Here is a 25,000-nt window from a genome sequence, read left to right as displayed (position 1 = left end):
AAATTAAGCAGATACTGTAGGAGTTCCTGTTTCTTTGTGAACCTCCACACAGAATAGCCGCATGTGAGCACTCCCTCAAATCATTTGGAGAAAATATATTTTCTATTTTATTCAGCTATGTTCAATTGTATTCTTCATGCTATAAAATAATGCCACAGAATTCTAAGCAAATCTTAACTAGTGTAGCTCACAGCCATTTGGCATAGCCAGATCAGGGCTAAACACAAGGACAACTCAGAGTCTGCTATTCAGTTCTTCTCAAATATACATTTTCCCCATATCATGCTTCTTTAAACCTGTCTAAAATAAATAATGGGTTTATTGTGAATGTGTAGGCTATATTATATGGATTTATTAAACTTTTTTAAATGTAGATGTTCCAATGATCTGCATCAGTGGCTTGTAGGCTGTGTGGGAGCCAGGAGATGCTAAATGTGTTTATTTTAATTAACGGTCAATTACCGTGAGAATGACAGTTATTTGCTTGACAATCACCAGCTTTCAACATTTCATGACCGCCACAGCCCTATGGCTGACTAACACCAAAACACTTCTGACTTACCACGGATGGCTGTCTCACACCAAAACACTTCTGGCTTACCACTGATGGCTGTCTCACACCAAAACACTTCTGGCTTACCACGGATGGCTGTCTCACACCAAAACACTTCTGGCTTACCACTGATGGCTGTCTCACACCAAACAACACTTCTGCAGCGTTCAAATGATGAAAATGGATCAGCTTGTGACCTGGGTCGTTATCTCTTATTCTTATTATAAAATATCTTGATGGGTCTCATGTTCACAGCCCTGGGTGGTTTACAGAGATGGATGTCTCAGTCCAGTGAATGTTTTAAAGCTTAAATGTATCTTTGAAATGAAAGGCCATTGCTATAGATATTCGCAGAAGGAGTCTTTAAAAGAAGGGGGATTTGAGACAACAAGATGAAAAGAATCTCAACTGCTTCTAGGGACCAGAATAATAACTGTATCTCTGTGTATTGTTGTGGTGTACTGTTTGGCTAGCGAACGTCTCTTCAGGTCCTTGTGGTTATAGGCTGAGATGAAAACATCATTGTCCTTGTTATGTCTCAGAAAAATGTAGATCTTATGGCCTAAAAAGCGTTGAAGCGTGATGATTTGCCGACCATGGCTCCTTGCTTTCTTATTGAAACCAAAAGGGTTTGATCCCCCAGAACTTAGGAAAACACGACACATTGACCTGAAAATGTATCAATTTAGTAGACAGCTTTCATGTTAGGAGTCCACACAACTGGCAGTAGAACTCAGTCCCTAGTTAAGAGATAAGGACGGAAATCAGCAGAACCAGAGCCTTGCAGTGCACACCCCTCCACTAAACCTACAGCCTGAAGCCACTCCACTACCATACACTGCCACAGCCTCAATGTACAGTACTACAGGATTCTAAATGGAACCTGGGAAGGATAGCATTGTGCCTGAGTTACCTCGACACTCAGGCTTTCAGACGGACAGAGTTGTGGTGGGGTGTATTTACTGAGATCAGTGTTTCATGGAGTTTACTGTTGATGGTCCTGGGAGATCCTGTCAGCTCTGGGAGGGTGATGGATGGCTGAGGGGGTAAAAGAGTTCGCTCCACCTCTCTCCGAGGCTATGTCTCAAATGGCGCCCTCTTCCTCACATAGGTCATGACTTTTGACCAAAGCCCTATAGGCCCTGGTCAAAGGTAGTGCACTACATAGGGAATAGGTTGCCATGTGGGACACAGCCTTGTGTCAGTCTACATTATATTCCTGCTCTAATGACTTGGCTTGCTTGGTTTGGTGCCCTTACAGTGTTACACCTTTAATGGAGCTTCCCTTGTCAACGGGAGGTCACCATCAGTCCCTGGCCAGTCGTGTGCTATAGCTGGGGCCTTCAGGCTATGGCTGACCTGGGCTGGTGCGTTGCTGAGGTCTAATCACCAAATAGAGTCTGTCTTAGGAGAAGTAGTTCACGCAAAGTATTATTGTTTTAGTGGGGGGGCTACCTATAGAATAGTTGATGAACTAGGACTCAGTGACCCAACATTTGGGTTGGTTAGCTTAGCTTAGCTAAGCATAAGCATAGTTGAAGGTGAATCAATGGGAGTGGTAGCTAGGAACCCTGTTAGCATGCTAGAAGCTAGCTGGAGTCTGGCTCGATCTCCCTTATGTTCTAAATCATGTTATGTAGCTTCTGTGCTAATGAAGTATCCAGAGACCATAAGCAGTGACACCATGCTGTGTTTGAGGATGTATTTGGTGAGTGTGCTTGCTTTTTGGATTTGATAAAGAAAGTTTAGTGAAGTAAACATTATTGTCTTCTCTATCTCTTTTTTCTTTTTCTTCCTCTTTTTCTCTCCCCCCTCTCTCCTCCTCCCTTCTCTCACAGCAGAGCTTATGTACACAGTGGAGCTGGCGGGAGGCTTGGGGGCCATCTTGTTGTTGTTGATCTGCCTCGTGACCCTCTACAAGTGCTACAAGATGGAGCTCATGCTCTTCTACAGGAACCATTTTGGCAGCGAGGACATCGACGGAGGTGAGATACTCTCAACTCACACTGGGACCAACAACACTCATTATAAACCCAGGATGAAGTCTACAGTGCACTCTTAGAAAAAAGGGTCCTAAAAGGGTTCTTCAAGTGTCCCCATAGGAAAACCCTTTTTGGTTCCATGTAGAACCCTTTTTTGATTCCAGGAGGAACCCTTTTAGGATCTATGTAGCACCTTTGTCATCTAGAGCGTAGGTCTAGATGACAAACAACTTGTTTCGGTAACTAGGGTAATACTCAGGACATTTAGACTGTCTATCTGTCTTGCTTCATGTGGCTTCACATAATATTTTGTTTGAGACATTGCTCGAAAGAGGATTTCATTTCATTATAAAAGTAGGAAAATGTGTTTTTCTATAAATGAGTTAAGGAGGAGTATTCATCAATCTGGTCTGGCGGATTCATTTGATTTCCCTTAATGAGTCTTTCAAGTGGAGGGCTAGGGCTACAATGAATCAGTGAACAAGATGACTTTTGGGGTGTCTGAAGGACGCTGTGTGGAGACTGGAGAGTGTCATTAGCCGAGAAAGGTTGCCTCCGCTTTGCTCTTTTCCTCCCCCAGCCCTCCGTTTTCCACCAATCACATTGCCTGGATGGTTGGCATCAGACACGTCTATGAAAGTCATTACCAGGCCTGTACTGTGTTGGGCTTTGGGACAGAAGTGGGGGGCTTTGAAGTAATAGATGGATTCAAGGCGCCGCAGAGGAGAGAAAAGAGAGCCAGAGCCTTAAACCTAATACTAAACAGCAATTGTCTCCTTTAATTGCGCCACCCGAGTGAGCAGAGAGGAGAGAGAAAGAGATTTTCAATTTGCTCTCTGTTTAAAGGGATCAGTTTCAATAAGCCACATAGTGTTGCCCATGGCCGTGGCTCCCAGGAGAGACGAGGGAGAGACACATACTTTCTCTTTAACGCTCAGGACTGGGTGATTACTCCTTCCCTGGATTGTATTCCCCCCTCACCCCTCACGCTCTTCTTTCATTGGCCACAAGGACTTCTACTTCATCACCATCACAAGCCATTCAGGAAAATCCTTTTTTCTCCTCTCTCTTCTCTGTCTGACTGACAGCACCAGAATGATCGGGTTCGGTTCAAAGTGGTTTTAAGTCTCCGTTCGTATGGGTGTTTGTCGGGGTTGTCTTGCATAACGACCACACACCCTTTACAGATGCGTGAGCTTGCCGAGTTGTGACATGAACATAACCCTCATTAGCATTTAATACTGTATATGATTTAACTTTGACTTTATTTAAATCATGCAGTAGGTTGAACTTGATCATCGCTTAGGGATGAGCAATGCCTTAACATAAAGATAACAAATACCTTATGTCTTATTATAAACTTAATTTATGTAGGAATGCTAATGGGCCCAACTCTTCCTGCAGTTTCTTAGCTTTCACGGCCGACGATGTAGGTTGCGTTCTATCCAGAACCATGCGGAAGGAGCCCAGAGGTTCCTGCTCAAAGTCCCTGAACATTTTTTTAATAGCGAGTTCAAAGGTTCTCTCACTCTCTGTGGGCCTGCCAGTATGCAGCCACAGCTATGGATGGATGTACGCTATGTGTGTGTCAGAGAGTGGGAGGGATAGATGCTGAGGGTGGTGGAACACGCAACGAAAACACTTCCCCTTCTCAGCCCTCTTAAGTTCGCCTCATTGGACCTCAGAGAGAAAGGAGAGGAGGGAGAGGAAGGAGAGGAGGGAGAGGAAGGAGAGGAGGGAGAGGAAGGAGTCACTGGTTATTCTACCTCCGAATCTCACCCATACCTGCTCTCTATCTCTCTCTCTATAACTCATCTATATCTATCTCTCTCTCTCTCTCTCTCTCTCTCTCTCTCTCTCTCTCTCTCTCTCTCTCTCTCTCTCTCTCTCTCTCTCTCTCTCTCTCACTCTCTCTTACTCTCTCTCTCACTCCCTCACACAGTAACCACTCAGATATGAGTGATTCAATTCAACTGAAATAGATTCTGATCTACCAACATGCGTTTCTCTCTTAAAGGGGACCTTGCACATTACTGTATAGAAAGAGATGTTTATATAGGTTCAGATTCCTCCTGGTCTCTCCACTTCTCTCCTCTCTTCTCTACTCTTTTCTTGTTCCCTCTCCTCTCCTCTCCTCTCCTCTCCTCTCCTCTCCTCTCCTCTCCTCTCTTCCACTCATCTCTTCCTCGCTTCATCTCTCCTCTCCTCTCCTCCTCTCTTCCTCTCTTCCTGTCCACTCCCCTCCTCTCCTCACTTCTCTTATCCCCTTCTATCCCCTCCTCCCCTCCTCTCCTCCTCATATCTCCTCCTCTCCTTTCTCCTCCTCTCTTCCTCATCACTCCTCCTCTCCTCTCCTTTCCCCACCTCTCTTCCTCTCCTCTCCTCTCCTCTCCTGTCCTCTCCTCTCCTCTCCTCTCCTCTCCTCCTCTCCTCTCCTCTCCTCTTCCCTCCTCTCCTCTCCTCTCCTCCTCCTCATATCTCCTCCTCTCCTTTCCCCACCTCTCTTCCTCATCACTCCCCCTCTCCTCTCCTTTCCCCACCTCTCTTCCTCATCGCTCCTCCTCTCCTTTCTCCACCTCTCTTCCCCTCCTCTCTTCCTCTCCTCGCCTCCTCTCCTCCTCTCCTCCTCTCCTCCTCTACACCTCTCCTCCTCTCCTCTCTTCATCTCCTCTCCCTCTCCTCCTCTCCTCCTCTCCTCCTCTCCTTTCTCCTCCTCTCCTCCTCATCGCTCCTCCTCTCCTCTCCTTTCCCCACCTCTCTTCCTCTCCTCTCCTCCTCTACTCTCCCCTCCTCTCCTCCTCTCCTCCTCTCCTCTCCTCTTCCCTCCTCTCATCTCCTCTCCTCTCATCTCCTCTCCTCTCCTCTCCTCTCCTCCTCCTCATATATCCTCATCTCCTTTCCCCACCTCTCTTCCTCATCACTCCTCCTCTCCTCTCCTTTCCCTGAGAGAGAGAGAGAGAGAGAGAGAGAGAGAGAGAGAGAGAGAGAGAGAGAGGAGAGAGAGAGAGAGAGAGAGAGAGAGAGAGAGACCTGTGCTGTCTCTAGTCCCTGGGGAATCCGTCTCTTCTCTGTGTCTTCCCTTAATTCCACTTCCTCTGCCTGTTGAGATTTCTGCTTTGTGTCTCGTTGAAGGCTGAGGCCGGGAGAGCGCCTTCTCTCTCTCTGCACGGGGAAACAAGCTAATACTTCCTATGTTGGGCCTTTTTCTCGCCGTTTAATCCTTTCAAATTCAGCATCAATCATATTCTTCAGCCTATTGCCGTGCGATAAAGGATGGGCTGGAGCCACCTCTCTTCCTCATCGCTCCTCCTCTCCTCTCCTTTCTCCACCTCTCTTCCCCTCCTCTCTTCCTCTCCTCGCCTCCTCTCCTCCTCTCCTCTCTTCATCTCCTCTCCTTCTCCTCCTCCCCTCCTCCTCTCCTCTCCTCTCCTCTCCTCCACTCATCTCTTCCTCGCTTCATCTCTCCTCTCCTCTCCTCCTCTCTTCCTCTCTTCCTGTCCACTCCCCTCCTCTCCTCACTTCTCTTATCCCCTTCTATCCCCTCCTCCCCTCCTCTCCTCCTCATATCTCCTCCTCTCCTTTCTCCTCCTCTCTTCCTCATCACTCCTCCTCTCCTCTCCTCTCCTCTCCTCTCCTCTCCTCCTCTCCTCTCCTTTCCCCACCTCTCTTCCTCTCCTCTCCTCTCCTCTCCTCTCCTCCTCTCCTCTCCTCTTATCTCCTCTCCTCTCCTCTCCTCCTCATCATATCTCCTCCTCTCCTTTCCCCACCTCTCTTCCTCATCACTCCTCCTCTCCTCTCCTCTTCATCTCCTCTCCCTCTCCTCCTCCCCTCCTCTCCTCCTCTCCTTTCCCCACCTCTCTTCCTCATCACTCCTCCTCTCCTTTCTCCACCTCTCTTCCCCTCCTCTCTTCCTCTCCTCGCCTCCTCTCCTCCTCTCCTCCTCTCCTCTCTTCATCTCCTCTCCCTCTCCTCCTCCCCTCCTCTCCTCCTCTCCTTTCTCCTCCTCTCTTCCTCATCGCTCCTCCTCTCCTCTCCTTTCCCCACCTCTCTTCCTCTCCTTTCCTCCTCTCCTCTCCCCTCCTCCTCTCCTCCTCTCCTCCTCTCCTCCTCTCCTCTTCCCTCCTCTCCTCTCCTCTCCTCTCCTCTCCTCTCCTCCTCCTCATATCTCCTCATCTCCTCTCTTCATCTCCTCTCCTTCTCCTCCTCCTCTCCTCTCCTCTCCTCTCCTCTCCTCTCCTCTCCTCTCCTCTCCTCTCCTCTCCTCTCCTCTCCTCTCCTCTCCTCTCCTCCCCTCCCCTCCCCTCCTCCCCTCTCCCTCCTGAAGCCCCTGAAGCCCCCTCCCTCCTCTCCTCTCCTCTCCTCTCCTCCCCTCCCCTCCTCTCCTCTCCTCTTTGTGTTGTCAGAAGCCCATCCTGGTCTAACAGCTCCCCTTCAGCAGGTAGTGTTTGGATTATCCCTTTACCTGTGGTAATAAGAGAGGTTTTAAACCCCTCTCTAATGAGTTTACCTGAGAGAGAGAGAGAGAGAGAGAGAGAGAGAGAGAGAGAGAGAGAGAGAGAGAGAGAGAGAGAGAGAGAGAGAGAGAGAGAGAGAGAGAGAGAGAGAGAGAGAGAGAGAGAGAGAGAGACCTGTGTTGTCTCTAATCCCTGGGGAATCCGTCTCTTCTCTTGTGTCTCTCCCTTAATTCCACTTCCTCTGGCTCGTTGCCGCAACAGATTTCCTGCTTTGTGTCTCGTTGAAGTGCGCCGAGGCCGGAGCCGCTCCTCTCCTCTCTCTCCTGCACGGGGGAAACATTACCGCTATCACCTCCCATGTTGGGCTTTTCTCCTCGCCGTTTAATCCTTTCAAATTCAGCATCAATCATATTCTTCATGTGCCTGGCTGCCGTGCGGATAAAGGATGGGTCGGAGCCATTTTGTGCCTAGGGAAGCGTTCAGTTTCCTACCTCAGCCGAGTCACAGTGAACACAGTGACATTGTTTGGCAAAAGAGTCTGGATTGTAATAAAATGTACCCAGAGGAGTGGAAGCTGGCAGTAAGGTCAGTCAGAGTGACACAGGTGTCATGTTACTTCCTGCTGTTCTGCTATGCAGAGAGAGCTAAAATACTGCACCTCTTCACCACGTTGATAGACTGCAAAGCTGCCATGGTTATCGATCCCTGACCATGTGACCTGACCAGGAGAAACAGACCAATGAAAGTTGCCCTACTTATGATGGCATGGGTTGTTGTGGTGTGTGATGTGTGATGTGTGTGTCATGTGAAAATGAAAAATAACCAATGCAGACATGAGAAGTCCAGAAGCCCTATTGGGTCAGAAGCCCTGTTGAGACAAAAGCCCTATTGACTCTGATGCCCTATTGACTCTGAAGGCCTATTGACTCTGAAGCCCCATTGACTCTGAAGGACTATTGATTCTGAAGGCCTATTTACTCTGAAGCCCTATTGATTCTGAAGCCCTATTGACTCTGAAGCTCTATTGACTCTGAAGGCCTATTTACTCTGAAGCCCTATTGATTCTGAAGCCCTATTGACTCTGAAGCTCTATTGACTCTGAAGGCCTATTGACTCTGAAGCCCTATTGACTCTGAAGTCCTATTGACTCTGATGCCCTATTGACTCTGAAGGCCTATTGACTATGAAGCGCTATTGACTCTGAAGTCCTATTGACTCTGAAGCCCTATTGACTCTGAAGGCCTATTGACTCTGAAGGCCTATTGATTCTGAAGCCCTATTGACTCTGAAGCCCTATTGACTCTGAAGGCCTATTGATTCTGAAGCCCTATTGACTCTGAAGCCCTATTGACTCTGAAGCCCTATTGACTCTGAAGGCCTATTGACTCTGAAGGCCTATTGACTCTGAAGCCCTATTGAGTCTGAAGCCCTATTGACTCTGAAGCCCTATTGACTCTGAAGGCCTATTGACTCTGAAGCCCTATTGATTCTGAAGCCCTATTGACTCTGAAGCCCTATTGATTCTGAAGCCCTATTGACTCTGAAGCCCTATTGACTCTGAAGCCCTATTGATTCTGAAGCCCTATTGACTCTGAAGCCCTATTGACTCTGAAGCCCTATTGATTCTGAAGGCCTATTGACTCTGAAGCCCTATTGACTCTGAAGGCCTATTGACTCTGAAGCCCTATTGACTCTGAAGGCCTATTCACTCTGAAGCCCTATTGATTCTGAAGCCCTATTGACTCTGAAGGCCTATTGACTCTGAAGGCCTATTGACTCTGAAGGCCTATTGACTCTGAAGGCCTATTGACTCTGAAGCCCTATTGACTCTGAAGCCCTATTGACTCTTGAAGCCCAATAGAATCTGAATCACTATTGTGTTTGAAGCCATATTGAATCTGAAGCCCAATAGAGTCTGAAACCCAATAGAATCTGAAGCCCAAAAGAGTCTGAAGCCCAATATAATCTGAAGCCTAATAGAGTCTGAAGTACTATTGCATCTGAAGCGCTATTGAGTCTGAAGCCCTATTGATTCAGAAACCCTATTGAGTCTGAAGCCCTATTGAGTCTGAAGCCCTATTGAGTCAGAAACCCTATTGAGTCTGAATCCCTATTGAGTCTGAATCCCTATTGACTCTGAAGCCCTATTGACTCTGAAGCCCTATTGACTCTGAATCCCTATTGACTCTGAAGCCCTATTGACTCTGAAGCCCAATAGAGTCTGAATCACTATTGTGTCTGAAGCCATATTGAATCTGAAGCCCAATAGAGTCTGAAGCCCAATAGAATCTGAAGCCCAAAAGAGTCTGAAGCACAATAGAATCTGAAGCCCAAAGAGTCTGAAGCCCAATATAATCTGAAGCCTAATAGAGTCTGAAGTACTATTGCGTCTGAAGCGCTATTGAGTCTGAAGCCCTATTGAGTCAGAAGCCCTATTGAGTCTGAAGCACTATTGAGTCTGAAGCCCTATTGAGTCAGAAACCCTATTGAGTCTGAATCCCTATTGACTCTGATACCCTATTGACTCTGAAGTACTATTGACTCTGAAGCCCTATTGAGTTTGAAGCCCTGTTGAGACAGAAGCCCTATTGACTCTGAAGCCCTATTGACTCTGAAGGCCTATTGACTCTGAAGGCCTATTGATTCTGAAGCCCTATTGACTCTGAAGCCCTATTGACTCTGAAGGCCTATTGATTCTGAAGCCCTATTGACTCTGAAGCCCTATTGATTCTGAAGCCCTATTGACTCTGAAGCCCTATTGACTCTGAAGCCCTATTGATTCTGAAGCCCTATTGACTCTGAAGCCCTATTGACTCTGAAGCCCTATTGACTCTGAAGCCCTATTGATTCTGAAGCCCTATTGACTCTGAAGCCCTATTGATTCTGAAGCCCTATTGACTCTGAAGCCCTATTGACTCTGAAGCCCTATTGATTCTGAAGCCCTATTGACTCTGAAGCCCTATTGACTCTGAAGCCCTATTGATTCTGAAGGCCTATTGACTCTGAAGCCCTATTGACTCTGAAGGCCTATTGACTCTGAAGCCCTATTGACTCTGAAGGCCTATTCACTCTGAAGCCCTATTGATTCTGAAGCCCTATTGACTCTGAAGGCCTATTGACTCTGAAGGCCTATTGACTCTGAAGGCCTATTGACTCTGAAGGCCTATTGACTCTGAAGCCCTATTGACTCTGAAGCCCTATTGACTCTTGAAGCCCAATAGAATCTGAATCACTATTGTGTTTGAAGCCATATTGAATCTGAAGCCCAATAGAGTCTGAAACCCAATAGAATCTGAAGCCCAAAAGAGTCTGAAGCCCAATATAATCTGAAGCCTAATAGAGTCTGAAGTACTATTGCATCTGAAGCGCTATTGAGTCTGAAGCCCTATTGATTCAGAAACCCTATTGAGTCTGAAGCCCTATTGAGTCTGAAGCCCTATTGAGTCAGAAACCCTATTGACTCTGAAGCTCTATTGATTCTGAAGCCCTATTGACTCTGAAGCCCTATTGACTCTGAAGCCCTATTGATTCTGAAGGCCTATTGACTCTGAAGCCCTATTGACTCTGAAGGCCTATTGACTCTGAAGCCCTATTGACTCTGAAGGCCTATTCACTCTGAAGCCCTATTGATTCTGAAGCCCTATTGACTCTGAAGGCCTATTGACTCTGAAGGCCTATTGACTCTGAAGGCCTATTGACTCTGAAGGCCTATTGACTCTGAAGCCCTATTGACTCTGAAGCCCTATTGACTCTTGAAGCCCAATAGAATCTGAATCACTATTGTGTTTGAAGCCATATTGAATCTGAAGCCCAATAGAGTCTGAAACCCAATAGAATCTGAAGCCCAAAAGAGTCTGAAGCCCAATATAATCTGAAGCCTAATAGAGTCTGAAGTACTATTGCATCTGAAGCGCTATTGAGTCTGAAGCCCTATTGATTCAGAAACCCTATTGAGTCTGAAGCCCTATTGAGTCTGAAGCCCTATTGAGTCAGAAACCCTATTGAGTCTGAATCCCTATTGAGTCTGAATCCCTATTGACTCTGAAGCCCTATTGACTCTGAAGCCCTATTGACTCTGAATCCCTATTGACTCTGAAGCCCTATTGACTCTGAAGCCCAATAGAGTCTGAATCACTATTGTGTCTGAAGCCATATTGAATCTGAAGCCCAATAGAGTCTGAAGCCCAATAGAATCTGAAGCCCAAAAGAGTCTGAAGCACAATAGAATCTGAAGCCCAAAAGAGTCTGAAGCCCAATATAATCTGAAGCCTAATAGAGTCTGAAGTACTATTGCGTCTGAAGCGCTATTGAGTCTGAAGCCCTATTGAGTCAGAAGCCCTATTGAGTCTGAAGCACTATTGAGTCTGAAGCCCTATTGAGTCAGAAACCCTATTGAGTCTGAATCCCTATTGACTCTGATACCCTATTGACTCTGAAGTACTATTGACTCTGAAGCCCTATTGAGTTTGAAGCCCTGTTGAGACAGAAGCCCTATTGACTCTGAAGCCCTATTGACTCTGAAGTACTATTGATTCTGAAGCCCTATTGACTCTTGAAGCCCAATATAATCTGAAGCCTAATAGAGTCTGAAGTACTATTGCGTCTGAAGCGCTATTGAGTCTGAAGCCCTATTGAGTCTGAAGCCCTATTGAGTCTGAAGCCCTATTGAGTCAGAAACCCTATTGAGTCTGAATCCCTATTGAGTCTGAATCCCTATTGACTCTGAAGCCCTATTGACTCTGAAGCCCTATTGACTCTGAATCCCTATTGACTCTGAAGCCCTATTGACTCTGAAGCCCAATAGAGTCTGAATCACTATTGTGTCTGAAGCCATATTGAATCTGAAGCCCAATAGAGTCTGAAGCCCAATAGAATCTGAAGCCCAAAAGAGTCTGAAGCACAATAGAATCTGAAGCCCAAAAGAGTCTGAAGCCCAATATAATCTGAAGCCTAATAGAGTCTGAAGTACTATTGCGTCTAAAGCGCTATTGAGTCTGAAGCCCTATTGAGTCAGAAGCCCTATTGAGTCTGAAGCACTATTGAGTCTGAAGCCCTATTGAGTCAGAAACCCTATTGAGTCTGAATCCCTATTGACTCTGATACCCTATTGACTCTGAAGTACTATTGACTCTGAAGCCCTATTGAGTTTGAAGCCCTGTTGAGACAGAAGCCCTATTGACTCTGAAGCCCTATTGACTCTGAAGCCCTATTGATTCTGAAGCCCTATTGACTCTTGAAGCCCAATATAATCTGAAGCCTAATAGAGTCTGAAGTACTATTGCGTCTGAAGCGCTATTGAGTCTGAAGCCCTATTGAGTCAGAAGCCCTATTGAGTCTGAAGCCCTATTGAGTCTAAAGCCCTATTGAGTCAGAAACCCTATTGAGTCTGAATCCCTATTGACTCTGATGCCCTATTGACTCTGAAGTACTATTGACTCTGAAGCCCTATTGAGTTTGAAGCTCTGTTGAGACAGAAGCCCAATAGTCTGAAGCCCTATTGCGTCTGAAGCCCTATTGAGTCTGAAGCCCAATAGTCTGAAGCCCTATTGAGTCTGAAGCCCTATTGAGTCTGAAGCCCTATTGAGTCTGAAGCCCTATTGAGTCTGAAGCCCTATTGAGTCTGAAGCCCTATTGAGTCTGCGGTGGCTGACAAATTCAACACATATAACATAAGGTTAATATTCTCTATAGTGTAGCAATGGACTGGTCTGTATCCTCTATAGTGTAGTAATGGACTGGTCTGTATCCTCTATTGTGTAGTAATGGACTGGTCTGTATCCTCTATAGTGTAGTAATGGACTGGTCTGTGTGTCACTAATATCCTCTGTAGTGTAGTCATAGACTGGTCTGTGTTTTACTAATATCCTCTATAGTGAAGTAATAGACTGGTCTGTATCCTCTATAGTGTAGTAATAGACTGGTCTGTATCCTCTATAGTGTAGTAATGGACTGGTCTGTGTGTTACTAATATACTCCATAGTGTAGTAATGGACTGGTCTGTATGTCACTAATATCCTCTGTAGTGTAGTCATAGACTGGTCTGTGTTTTACTAATATACTCCATAGTGTAGTAATGGACTGGTCTGTATGTCACTAATATCCTCTGTAGTGTAGTCATAGACTGGTCTGTGTTTTACTAATAGCCTCTATAGTGTAGTAATAGACTGGTCTGTATCCTCTATAGTGTAGTAATAGACTGATCTGTATCCTCTATAGTGTAGTAATAGACTGGTCTGTATCCTCTATAGTGTAGTAATGGACTGGTCTGTATCCTCTATAGTGTAGTAATAGACTGGTCTGTGTGTTACAAATATCTTCTATAGTGTGGTAATGGACTGGTCTGTATCCTCTATAGTGTAGTAATAGACTGGTCTTTATCCTCTATAGTGTAGTAATAGACTGGTCTGTATCCTCTATAGTGTAGTAATAGACTTGTCTGTATCTTCTATAGTGTAGTAATATACTGGTCTGTGTGTTACTAATATCCTCTATATTGTAGTAATGGACTGGTCTGTATCCTCTATAGTGTAGTAATGGACTGGTCTGTATCCTCTATAGTGTAGTACTGGACTGGTGTGTATCCTCTATAGTGTAGTAATGGACTGGTCTGTATCCTCTATAGTGTAGTCATGGACTGGTCTGTATCCTCTATAGTGTAGTAATGGACTGGTCTGTATCCTCTATAGTGTAGTAATAGACTGGTCTGTGTATTATTAATTGTGTTACCAATATCCTCTGTAGTGTAGTCATAGACTGGTCTGTATCCTCTATAGTGTAGTAATGGACTGGTCTGTATCCTCTATAGTGTAGTAATGGACTGGTCTGTGTTTTACTAATATACTCCATAGTGTAGTAATGGACTGGTCTGTATGTCACTAATATCCTCTGTAGTGTAGTCATAGACTGGTCTGTGTGTTACTAATATCCTCTATAGTGAAGTAATAGACTGGTCTGTATCCTCTATAGTGTAGTAATGGACTGGTCTGTATCCTCTATAGTGTAGTCATGGATAGGTCTGTGTGTCACTAATAGCCTCTATAGTGTAGTAATAGACTGGTCTGTATCCTCTATAGTGTAGTAATAGACTGGTCTGTATCCTATATAGTGTAGTAATAGACTGGTCTGTGTGTTACTAATATCCTCTATAGTGTGGTAATGGACTGGTCTGTATCCTCTATAGTGTAGTAATAGACTGGTCTGTATCCTCTATCGTGTAGTAATAGACTGGTCTGTGTTTTACTAATATCCTCTATAGTGTAGTAATAGACTGGTCTGTATCCTCTATAGTGTAGTCATGGATAGGTCTGTGTGTTACTAATATTCTCTATGGTGTAGTAATAGACTGGTCTGTATCCTCTATAGTGTAGTCATGGATAGGTCTGTGTGTTACTAATATTCTCTATAGTGTAGTAATAGACTGGTCTGTATCCTCTATAGTGTAGTCATGGATAGGTCTGTGTGTTACTAATATCCTCTATAGTGTCGTAATGGACAGGTCTGTATGTCTCTAATATCCTCTATAGTATAGTCATAGACTGCTGTGTGTGTGTAACTAATATCCTCTATAGTGTAGTAATGGACTGGTCTGTGTGTTACTAATATTCTCTATAGTGTAGTTATGGACTGGTCTGTATCCTCTATAGTGTAGTAATAGACTGTTCTGTATCCTCTACAGTGTAGTAATGGACTGGTCTGTATCCTCTATAGTATAGTAGAAGACTGGTCTCTATCCTCTATAGTGTAGTAATAGACTGGTCTGTATCCTCTATAGTATAGTAATAGACTGGTCTGTATCCTCTATAGTGTAGTAATGGACTGGTCTGTATCCTCTATAGTATAGTAGAAGACTGGTCTCTATCCTCTATAGTGTAGTAATAGACTGGTCTGTATCCTCTATCGTGTAGTAATGGACTGGTCTGTATCCTCTGTAGTGTAGTAATGGACTGGTCTGTAACCTCTATAGTGTAGTAATAGACTGGTCTGTGTGTTACTAATATCCTCTATAGTATAGTAATGGACTGGTCTGTGTGTTACTAATATTCTCTATAGTGTAGTTATGGACTGTTCTGTATCCTCTACAGTGTAGTAATGGACTGGTCTGTATCTATAGTGTAGTAATGGACTGGTCTGTATCTATAGTGTAGTAATGGACTGGTCTGTATCTATAGTGTAGTAATGGACTGGTCTGTATCCTCTATAGTGTAGTAATAGACTGGTCTGTATCCTCTATAGTGTAGTAATAGACTGGTCTGTATCATCTATAGTGTAGTAATAGACTGGTCTGTATCATCTATAGTGTAGTAATAGACTGGTATGTGTCTATAGTGTAGTAATAGACTGGTCTGTATCTATAGTGTAGTAATAGACTGGTCTGTATCTATAGTGTAGTAATAGACTGGTCTGTATCATCTATAGTGTAGTAATGGACTGGTCTGTATCTATAGTGTAGTAATAGACTGGTCTGTATCTATAGTGTAGTAATGGACTGGTCTGTATCTATAGTGTAGTAATAGACTGGTCTGTATCTATAGTGTAGTAATAGACTGGTCTGTATCTATAGTGTAGTAATGGACTGGTCTGTATCTATAGTGTAGTAATAGACTGGTCTGTATCTATAGTGTAGTAATAGACTGGTCTGTATCATCTATAGTGTAGTAATAGACTGGTCTGTGTCTATAGTGTAGTAATAGACTGGTCTGTATCTATAGTGTAGTAATAGACTGGTCTGTATCTATAGTGTAGTAATGGACTGGTCTGTATCTATAGTGTAGTAATAGACTGGTCTGTATCTACCGTGTAGTAATGGACTGGTCTGTATCTATAGTGTAGTAATGGACTGGTCTGTATCTATAGTGTAGTAATGGACTGGTCTGTATCTATAGTGTAGTAATAGACTGGTCTGTATATATAGTGTAGTAATAGACTGGTCTGTATCTATCGTGTAGTAGACTAATGGACTGGTCTGTATCTATAGTGTAGTAATGGACTGGTCTGTATCCTCTATAGTGTAGTAATAGACTGGTCTGTATCATCTATAGTGTAGTAATAGACTGGTCTGTATCATCTATAGTGTAGTAATAGACTGGTCTGTGTCTATAGTGTAGTAATAGACTGGTCTGTATCTATAGTGTAGTAATAGACTGGTCTGTATCTATAGTGTAGTAATAGACTGGTCTGTATCTATAGTGTAGTAATGGACTGGTCTGTATCTATAGTGTAGTAATGGACTGGTCTGTATCTATAGTGTAGTAATAGACTGGTCTGTATCATCTATAGTGTATTAATAGACTGGTCTGTATCTATAGTGTAATAATGGACTGGTCTGTATCTATAGTGTAGTAATGGACTGGTCTGTATCTATAGTGTAGTAATGGACTGGTCTGTATCTATAGTGTAGTAATAGACTGGTCTGTATCATCTATAGTGCAGTAATAGACTGGTCTGTATCTATAGTGTAGTAATGGACTGGTCTGTATCTATAGTGTAGTAATGGACTGGTCTGTATCATCTATTGTGTAGTAATAGACTGGTCTGTGTCTATAGTGTAGTAATAGACTGGTCTGTATCTATAGTGTAGTAATAGACTGGTCTGTATCATCTATAGTGTAGTAATAGACTGGTCTGTGTCTATAGTGTAGTAATAGACTGGTCTGTATCTATAGTGTAGTAATATACTGGTCTGTATCTATAGTGTAGTAATGGACTGGTCTGTATCTATAGTGTAGTAATAGACTGGTCTGTATCTATAGTGTAGTAATAGACTGGTCTGTATCTATAGTGTAGTAATGGACTGGTCTGTATCATCTATAGTGTAGTAATGGACTGGTCTGTATCTATAGTGTAGTAATAGACTGGTCTGTATCTATAGTGTAGTAATGGACTGGTCTGTATCTATAGTGTAGTAATAGACTGGTCTGTATCATCTATAGTGTAGTAATAGACTGGTCTGTGTCTATAGTGTAGTAATAGACTGGTCTGTATCTATAGTGTAGTAATATACTGGTCTGTATCTATAGTGTAGTAATGGACTGGTCTGTATCTATAGTGTAGTAATAGACTGGTCTGTATCTATAGTGTAGTAATGGACTGGTCTGTATCATCTATAGTGTAGTAATGGACTGGTCTGTATCTATAGTGTAGTAATAGACTGGTCTGTATCTATAGTGTAGTAATGGACTGGTCTGTATCTATAGTGTAGTAATAGACTGGTCTGTATCTATAGCATAGTAATAGACTGGTCTGTATCATCTATAGTGTAGTAATAGACTGGTCTGTATCTATAGTGTAGTAATGGACTGGTCTGTATCATCTATAGTGTAGTAATGGACTGGTCTGTATCTATAGTGTAGTAATAGACTGGTCTGTATCTATAGTGTAGTAATGGACTGGTCTGTATCTATAGTGTAGTAATAGACTTGTCTGTATCTATAGTGTAGTAATAGACTGGTCTGTATCTATAGTATAGTAATAGACTGGTCTGTATCATCTATAGTGTAGTAATAGACTGATCTGTGTCTATAGTGTAGTAATAGACTGGTCTGTATCATCTATAGTGTAGTAATATATTGGTCTGTATCTATAGTGTAGTAATAGACTTGTCTGTATCTATAGTGTAGTAATAGACTGGTCTGTATCTATAGTATAGTAATAGACTGGTCTGTATCATCTATAGTGTAGTAATAGACTGGTCTGTGTCTATAGTGTAGTAATAGACTGGTCTGTATCTATAGTGTAGTAATAGACTGGTCTGTATCTATAGTGTAGTAATAGACTGGTCTGTATCTATAGTGTAGTAATGGACTGGTCTGTATCTATAGTGTAGTAATGGACTGGTCTGTATCATCTATAGTGTAGTAATGGACTGGTCTGTATCTATAGTGTAGTAATGGACTGGTCTGTATCTATAGTGTAGTAATAGACTGGTCTGTATCTATAGTGTAGTAATAGACTGGTCTGTATCTATAGTGTAGTAATGGACTGGTCTGTATCTATAGTGTAGTAATGGACTGGTCTGTATCTATAGTGTAGTAATGGACTGGTCTGTATCTATAGTGTAGTAATAGACTGGTCTGTATCTATAGTGTAGTAATGGACTGGTCTGTATCTATAGTGTAGTAATGGACTGGTCTGTATCTATAGTGTAGTAATGGACTGGTCTGTATCTATAGTGTAGTAATAGACTGGTCTGTATCTATCGTGTAGTAATGGACTGGTCTGTATCTATAGTGTAGTAATGGACTGGTCTGTATCTATAGTGTAGTAATGGACTGGTCTGTATCTATAGTGTAGTAATAGACTGGTCTGTATCTATAGTGTAGTAATAGACTGGTCTGTATCTATAGTGTAGTAATGGACTGGTCTGTATCTATAGTGTAGTAATAGACTGGTCTGTATCTATAGTGTAGTAATAGACTGGTCTGTATCTATAGTGTAGTAAGGGACTGGTCTGTATCTATAGTGTAGTAATAGACTGGTCTGTATCTATAGTGTAGTAATAGACTGGTCTGTATCATCTATAGTGTAGTAATAGACTGGTCTGTGTCTATAGTGTAGTAATAGACTGGTCTGTATCTATAGTGTAGTAATAGACTGGTCTGTATCTATAGTGTAGTAATGGACTGGTCTGTATCTATAGTGTAGTAGTGGACTGGTCTGTATCTATCGTGTAGTAATGGACTGGTCTGTATCTATAGTGTAGTAATGGACTGGTCTGTATCCATAGTGTAGTAATAGACTGGTCTGTATCTATCGTGTAGTAATGGACTGGTCTGTGTCTATCGTGTAGTAATAGACTGGTCTGTATCTATAGTGTAGTAATAGACTGGTCTGTATCTATCGTGTAGTAATAGACTGGTCTGTATCTATAGTGTAGTAATGGACTGGTCTGTATCATCTATAGTGTAGTAATGGACTGGTCTGTATCTATAGTGTAGTAATAGACTGGTCTGTATCTATAGTGTAGTAATGGACTGGTCTGTATCTATAGTGTAGTAATAGACTGGTCTGTATCTATAGTGTAGTAATAGACTGGTCAGTATCTATAGTGTAGTAATGGACTGGTCTGTATCTATAGTGTAGTAATAGACTGGTCTGTATCTATAGTGTAGTAATAGACTGGTCTGTATCATCTATAGTGTAGTAATAGACTGGTCTGTGTCTATAGTGTAGTAATAGACTGGTCTGTATCTATAGTGTAGTAATAGACTGGTCTGTATCTATAGTGTAGTAATGGACTGGTCTGTATCTATAGTGTAGTAATAGACTGGTCTGTATCTACCGTGTAGTAATGGACTGGTCTGTATCTATAGTGTAGTAATGGACTGGTCTGTATCTATAGTGTAGTAATGGACTGGTCTGTATCTATAGTGTAGTAATAGACTGGTCTGTATCTATAGTGTAGTAATAGACTGGTCTGTATCTATCGTGTAGTAATGGACTGGTCTGTATCTATAGTGTAGTAATGGACTGGTCTGTATCCTCTATAGTGTAGTAATAGACTGGTCTGTATCATCTATAGTGTAGTAATAGACTGGTCTGTATCATCTATAGTGTAGTAATAGACTGGTCTGTGTCTATAGTGTAGTAATAGACTGGTCTGTATCTATAGTGTAGTAATAGACTGGTCTGTATCTATAGTGTAGTAATAGACTGGTCTGTATCTATAGTGTAGTAATGGACTGGTCTGTATCTATAGTGTAGTAATGGACTGGTCTGTATCTATAGTGTAGTAATAGACTGGTCTGTATCATCTATAGTGTATTAATAGACTGGTCTGTATCTATAGTGTAATAATGGACTGGTCTGTATCTATAGTGTAGTAATGGACTGGTCTGTATCTATAGTGTAGTAATGGACTGGTCTGTATCTATAGTGTAGTAATAGACTGGTCTGTATCATCTATAGTGCAGTAATAGACTGGTCTGTATCTATAGTGTAGTAATGGACTGGTCTGTATCTATAGTGTAGTAATGGACTGGTCTGTATCATCTATTGTGTAGTAATAGACTGGTCTGTGTCTATAGTGTAGTAATAGACTGGTCTGTATCTATAGTGTAGTAATAGACTGGTCTGTATCATCTATAGTGTAGTAATAGACTGGTCTGTGTCTATAGTGTAGTAATAGACTGGTCTGTATCTATAGTGTAGTAATATACTGGTCTGTATCTATAGTGTAGTAATGGACTGGTCTGTATCTATAGTGTAGTAATAGACTGGTCTGTATCTATCGTGTAGTAATAGACTGGTCTGTATCTATAGTGTAGTAATGGACTGGTCTGTATCATCTATAGTGTAGTAATGGACTGGTCTGTATCTATAGTGTAGTAATAGACTGGTCTGTATCTATAGTGTAGTAATGGACTGGTCTGTATCTATAGTGTAGTAATAGACTGGTCTGTATCATCTATAGTGTAGTAATAGACTGGTCTGTGTCTATAGTGTAGTAATAGACTGGTCTGTATCTATAGTGTAGTAATATACTGGTCTGTATCTATAGTGTAGTAATGGACTGGTCTGTATCTATAGTGTAGTAATAGACTGGTCTGTATCTATCGTGTAGTAATAGACTGGTCTGTATCTATAGTGTAGTAATGGACTGGTCTGTATCATCTATAGTGTAGTAATGGACTGGTCTGTATCTATAGTGTAGTAATAGACTGGTCTGTATCTATAGTGTAGTAATGGACTGGTCTGTATCTATAGTGTAGTAATAGACTGGTCTGTATCTATAGCATAGTAATAGACTGGTCTGTATCATCTATAGTGTAGTAATAGACTGGTCTGTATCTATAGTGTAGTAATGGACTGGTCTGTATCATCTATAGTGTAGTAATGGACTGGTCTGTATCTATAGTGTAGTAATAGACTGGTCTGTATCTATAGTGTAGTAATGGACTGGTCTGTATCTATAGTGTAGTAATGGACTGGTCTGTATCATCTATAGTGTAGTAATGGACTGGTCTGTATCTATAGTGTAGTAATGGACTGGTCTGTATCTATAGTGTAGTAATAGACTGGTCTGTATCTATAGTGTAGTAATAGACTGGTCTGTATCTATAGTGTAGTAATGGACTGGTCTGTATCTATAGTGTAGTAATGGACTGGTCTGTATCTATAGTGTAGTAATGGACTGGTCTGTATCTATAGTGTAGTAATAGACTGGTCTGTATCTATAGTGTAGTAATGGACTGGTCTGTATCTATAGTGTAGTAATGGACTGGTCTGTATCTATAGTGTAGTAATGGACTGGTCTGTATCTATAGTGTAGTAATAGACTGGTCTGTATCTATCGTGTAGTAATGGACTGGTCTGTATCTATAGTGTAGTAATGGACTGGTCTGTATCTATAGTGTAGTAATGGACTGGTCTGTATCTATAGTGTAGTAATAGACTGGTCTGTATCTATAGTGTAGTAATAGACTGGTCTGTATCTATAGTGTAGTAATGGACTGGTCTGTATCTATAGTGTAGTAATAGACTGGTCTGTATCTATAGTGTAGTAATAGACTGGTCTGTATCTATAGTGTAGTAAGGGACTGGTCTGTATCTATAGTGTAGTAATAGACTGGTCTGTATCTATAGTGTAGTAATAGACTGGTCTGTATCATCTATAGTGTAGTAATAGACTGGTCTGTGTCTATAGTGTAGTAATAGACTGGTCTGTATCTATAGTGTAGTAATAGACTGGTCTGTATCTATAGTGTAGTAATGGACTGGTCTGTATCTATAGTGTAGTAGTGGACTGGTCTGTATCTATCGTGTAGTAATGGACTGGTCTGTATCTATAGTGTAGTAATGGACTGGTCTGTATCCATAGTGTAGTAATAGACTGGTCTGTATCTATCGTGTAGTAATGGACTGGTCTGTGTCTATCGTGTAGTAATAGACTGGTCTGTATCTATAGTGTAGTAATAGACTGGTCTGTATCTATCGTGTAGTAATAGACTGGTCTGTATCTATAGTGTAGTAATGGACTGGTCTGTATCTATAGTGTAGTAATGGACTGGTCTGTATCTATAGTGTAGTAATAGACTGGTCTGTATCTATAGTGTAGTAATAGACTGGTCTGCATCTATCGTGTAGTAATGGACTGGTCTGTATCTATAGTGTAGTAATGGACTGGTCTGTATCTATAGTGTAGTAATGGACTGGTCTGTATCTATAGTGTAGTAATAGACTGGTCTGTATCTATAGTGTAGTAATAGACTGGTCTGTATCTATAGTGTAGTAATGGACTGGTCTGTATTTATAGTGTAGTAATGGACTGGTCTGTATCTATAGTGTAGTAATGGACTGGTCTGTATCTATAGTGTAGTAATAGACTGGTCTGTATCATCTATCGTGTAGTAATGGACTGGTCTGTGTCTATAGTGTAGTAATAGACTGGTCTGTATCATCTATAGTGTAGTAATAGACTGGTCTGTATCTATAGTGTAGTAATGGACTGGTCTGTATCTATAGTGTAGTAATGGACTGGTCTGTATCTATAGTGTAGTAATGGACTGGTCTGTATCTATAGTGTAGTAATAGACTGGTCTGTATCTATCGTGTAGTAATGGACTGGTCTGTATCTATAGTGTAGTAATGGACTGGTCTGTATCTATAGTGTAGTAATGGACTGGTCTGTATCTATAGTGTAGTAATAGACTGGTCTGTATCTATAGTGTAGTAATATACTGGTCTGTATCTATAGTGTAGTAATGGACTGGTCTGTATCTATAGTGTAGTAATAGACTGGTCTGTATCTATAGTGTAGTAATAGACTGGTCTGTATCTATAGTGTAGTAAGGGACTGGTCTGTATCTATAGTGTAGTAATAGACTGGTCTGTATCTATAGTGTAGTAATAGACTGGTCTGTATCATCTATAGTGTAGTCATCTATAGTGTAGTAATAGACTGGTCTGTATCTATAGTGTAGTAATAGACTGGTCTGTATCTATAGTGTAGTAATGGACTGGTCTGTATCTATAGTGTAGTAATGGACTGGTCTGTATCTATAGTGTAGTAATGGACTGGTCTGTATCTATAGTGTAGTAATGGACTGGTCTGTATCTATAGTGTAGTAATGGACTGGTCTGTATCTATAGTGTAGTAATAGACTGGTCTGTATCTATCGTGTAGTAATGGACTGGTCTGTGTCTATAGTGTGTAGTAATAGACTGGTCTGTATCTATAGTGTAGTAATAGACTGGTCTGTATCTATAGTGTAGTAATAGACTGGTCTGTATCTATAGTGTAGTAATGGACTGGTCTGTATCTATAGTGTAGTAATGGACTGGTCTGTATCTATAGTGTAGTAATGGACTGGTCTGTATCTATAGTGTAGTAATGGACTGGTCTGTATCTATAGTGTAGTAATAGACTGGTCTGTATCTATAGTGTAGTAATGGACTGGTCTGTATCTATAGTATAGTAGTAATGGACTGGTCTGTATCTATAGTGTAGTAATAGACTGGTCTGTATCTATAGTGTAGTAATAGACTGGTCTGTATCTATAGTGACTGGTCTGTATCTATAGTGTAGTAATGGACTGGTCTGTATCTATAGTGTAGTAATGGACTGGTCTGTATCTATAGTGTAGTAATGGACTGGTCTGTATCTATAGTGTAGTAATAGACTGGTCTGTATCTATAGTGTAGTAATAGACTGGTCTGTATCTATAGTGTAGTAATAGACTGGTCTGTATCTATAGTGTAGTAATAGACTGGTCTGTATCTATAGTGTAGTAATAGACTGGTCTGTATCTATAGTGTAGTAATAGACTGGTCTGTATCTATAGTGTAGTAATAGACTGGTCTGTATCTATAGTGTAGTAATAGACTGGTCTGTATCTATAGTGTAGTAATAGACTGGTCTGTATCTATAGTGTAGTAATAGACTGGTCTGTATCTATAGTGTAGTAATAGACTGGTCTGTGTGTTACTCCTGTAGATAATAAGGACTATGATGCCTATCTGTCATACACCAAAGTGGACCCGGACCAGTGGAGTCAGGAGACGCGTGAGGAGGAACGCTTCGCCCTGGAGATCCTACCCGACGTCCTGGAGAGGCATTATGGGTATAAACTGTTCATTCCAGACAGGGACTTGATCCCAACCGGAAGTAAGTTTTGTACCTTTTTGGTTTATTTCCTGTTTAATTCTGTTTCTAATGTTGTCATTGTGTTGTGTACATATCACGTGACACATTCTACCATCTCACTTTGCACTGTAAACACTGACAAACGTTGATTTTGCAGTGAACTGTCACTTTAACCTGTTAATTACAACATAACAGCATGTGGCGTTCAGCCGCTGAGTTTGAGTTGTCTGTGGTATAGCTGAAAATGTGTAATTAGTGGGTAATAATCATCTTTGTGATTATATTGCATTGATCCGGTCTTAATCATATCTTTATGATCACTGTCTCACAACCAATCAAAGGGGACTTCTGCATGTTGACTGCAGTTTACTGCTTGTAATTCAGATTCACACTTGGCACCTGTGATAGGGCCATGATACTGGAGGATAATGCTTCTCTGATACTGTTCCATTACTCTCAGTTGGAATCCCTTTCTTTGTTTTTATTCATTTGTGTCACATTCTTGTCTGTCACATTGTTCAGTTTGTGTCGATGTTACGATTACAGCCAGTTTGACTTAAATGTTTGTGTTGTCAGGGGGACTGTGTTAATAGGGGATACGTGGCACAAACCCAGGGCTAAAATACAGACCTTCTAAGGACTTTTGTTCTCCTCTAAGACCTCATTAGTCAATGGATTTGTCTATAGGCAAATTAATTAACACGTTTTTTTTATGCAAATAAAGCTATTTATTTCATTGAAATATATGCTATGTTGAAAGTTTGAGTATAAAGTAATCAATTGAAATAGTAGTCTTCATAGCCAATTAATTGTTTGAAACTCATCTATTATAATGTAATACATAGTATGTAAACTGACAGGCTCCTTTGCTCCTGATGCCACAACTCCCATATTAAACTGAGATAAAGGTGTTTTGGTGAGTTGAGAGAAA

The 25,000-nt window shown here is 41.8% G+C and overlaps 1 protein-coding gene across 5 annotated transcripts in view; it reads left to right on the top strand.

The window, feature by feature from the left end:
* LOC118374172 (interleukin-1 receptor accessory protein-like 1) overlaps window positions 1-25,000 on the top strand; it is a 433,725-nt gene that overhangs the window by 400,777 nt on the left and 7,948 nt on the right. For 3 of the 5 annotated variants that reach the window (XM_052499785.1, XM_052499787.1, XM_052499784.1), the window contains exons 9-10: window positions 2,392-2,538; window positions 23,920-24,090. In XM_052499785.1, coding sequence (XP_052355745.1) covers window positions 2,392-2,538; window positions 23,920-24,090 — 318 coding nt within the window. The remainder of the gene's footprint in view (window positions 1-2,391; window positions 2,539-23,919; window positions 24,091-25,000) is intronic. The other 2 variants (XM_052499788.1, XM_052499786.1) reach the window with 1 other exon arrangement.

The sequence above is a fragment of the Oncorhynchus keta genome, chromosome 37 (genome assembly GCF_023373465.1).
Source record: "Oncorhynchus keta strain PuntledgeMale-10-30-2019 chromosome 37, Oket_V2, whole genome shotgun sequence".
Lineage (NCBI taxonomy): Eukaryota > Metazoa > Chordata > Actinopteri > Salmoniformes > Salmonidae > Oncorhynchus > Oncorhynchus keta.
Note: the sequence above shows the minus strand (reverse complement) of the source record. Positions and strands in the feature narration are given on the sequence as shown.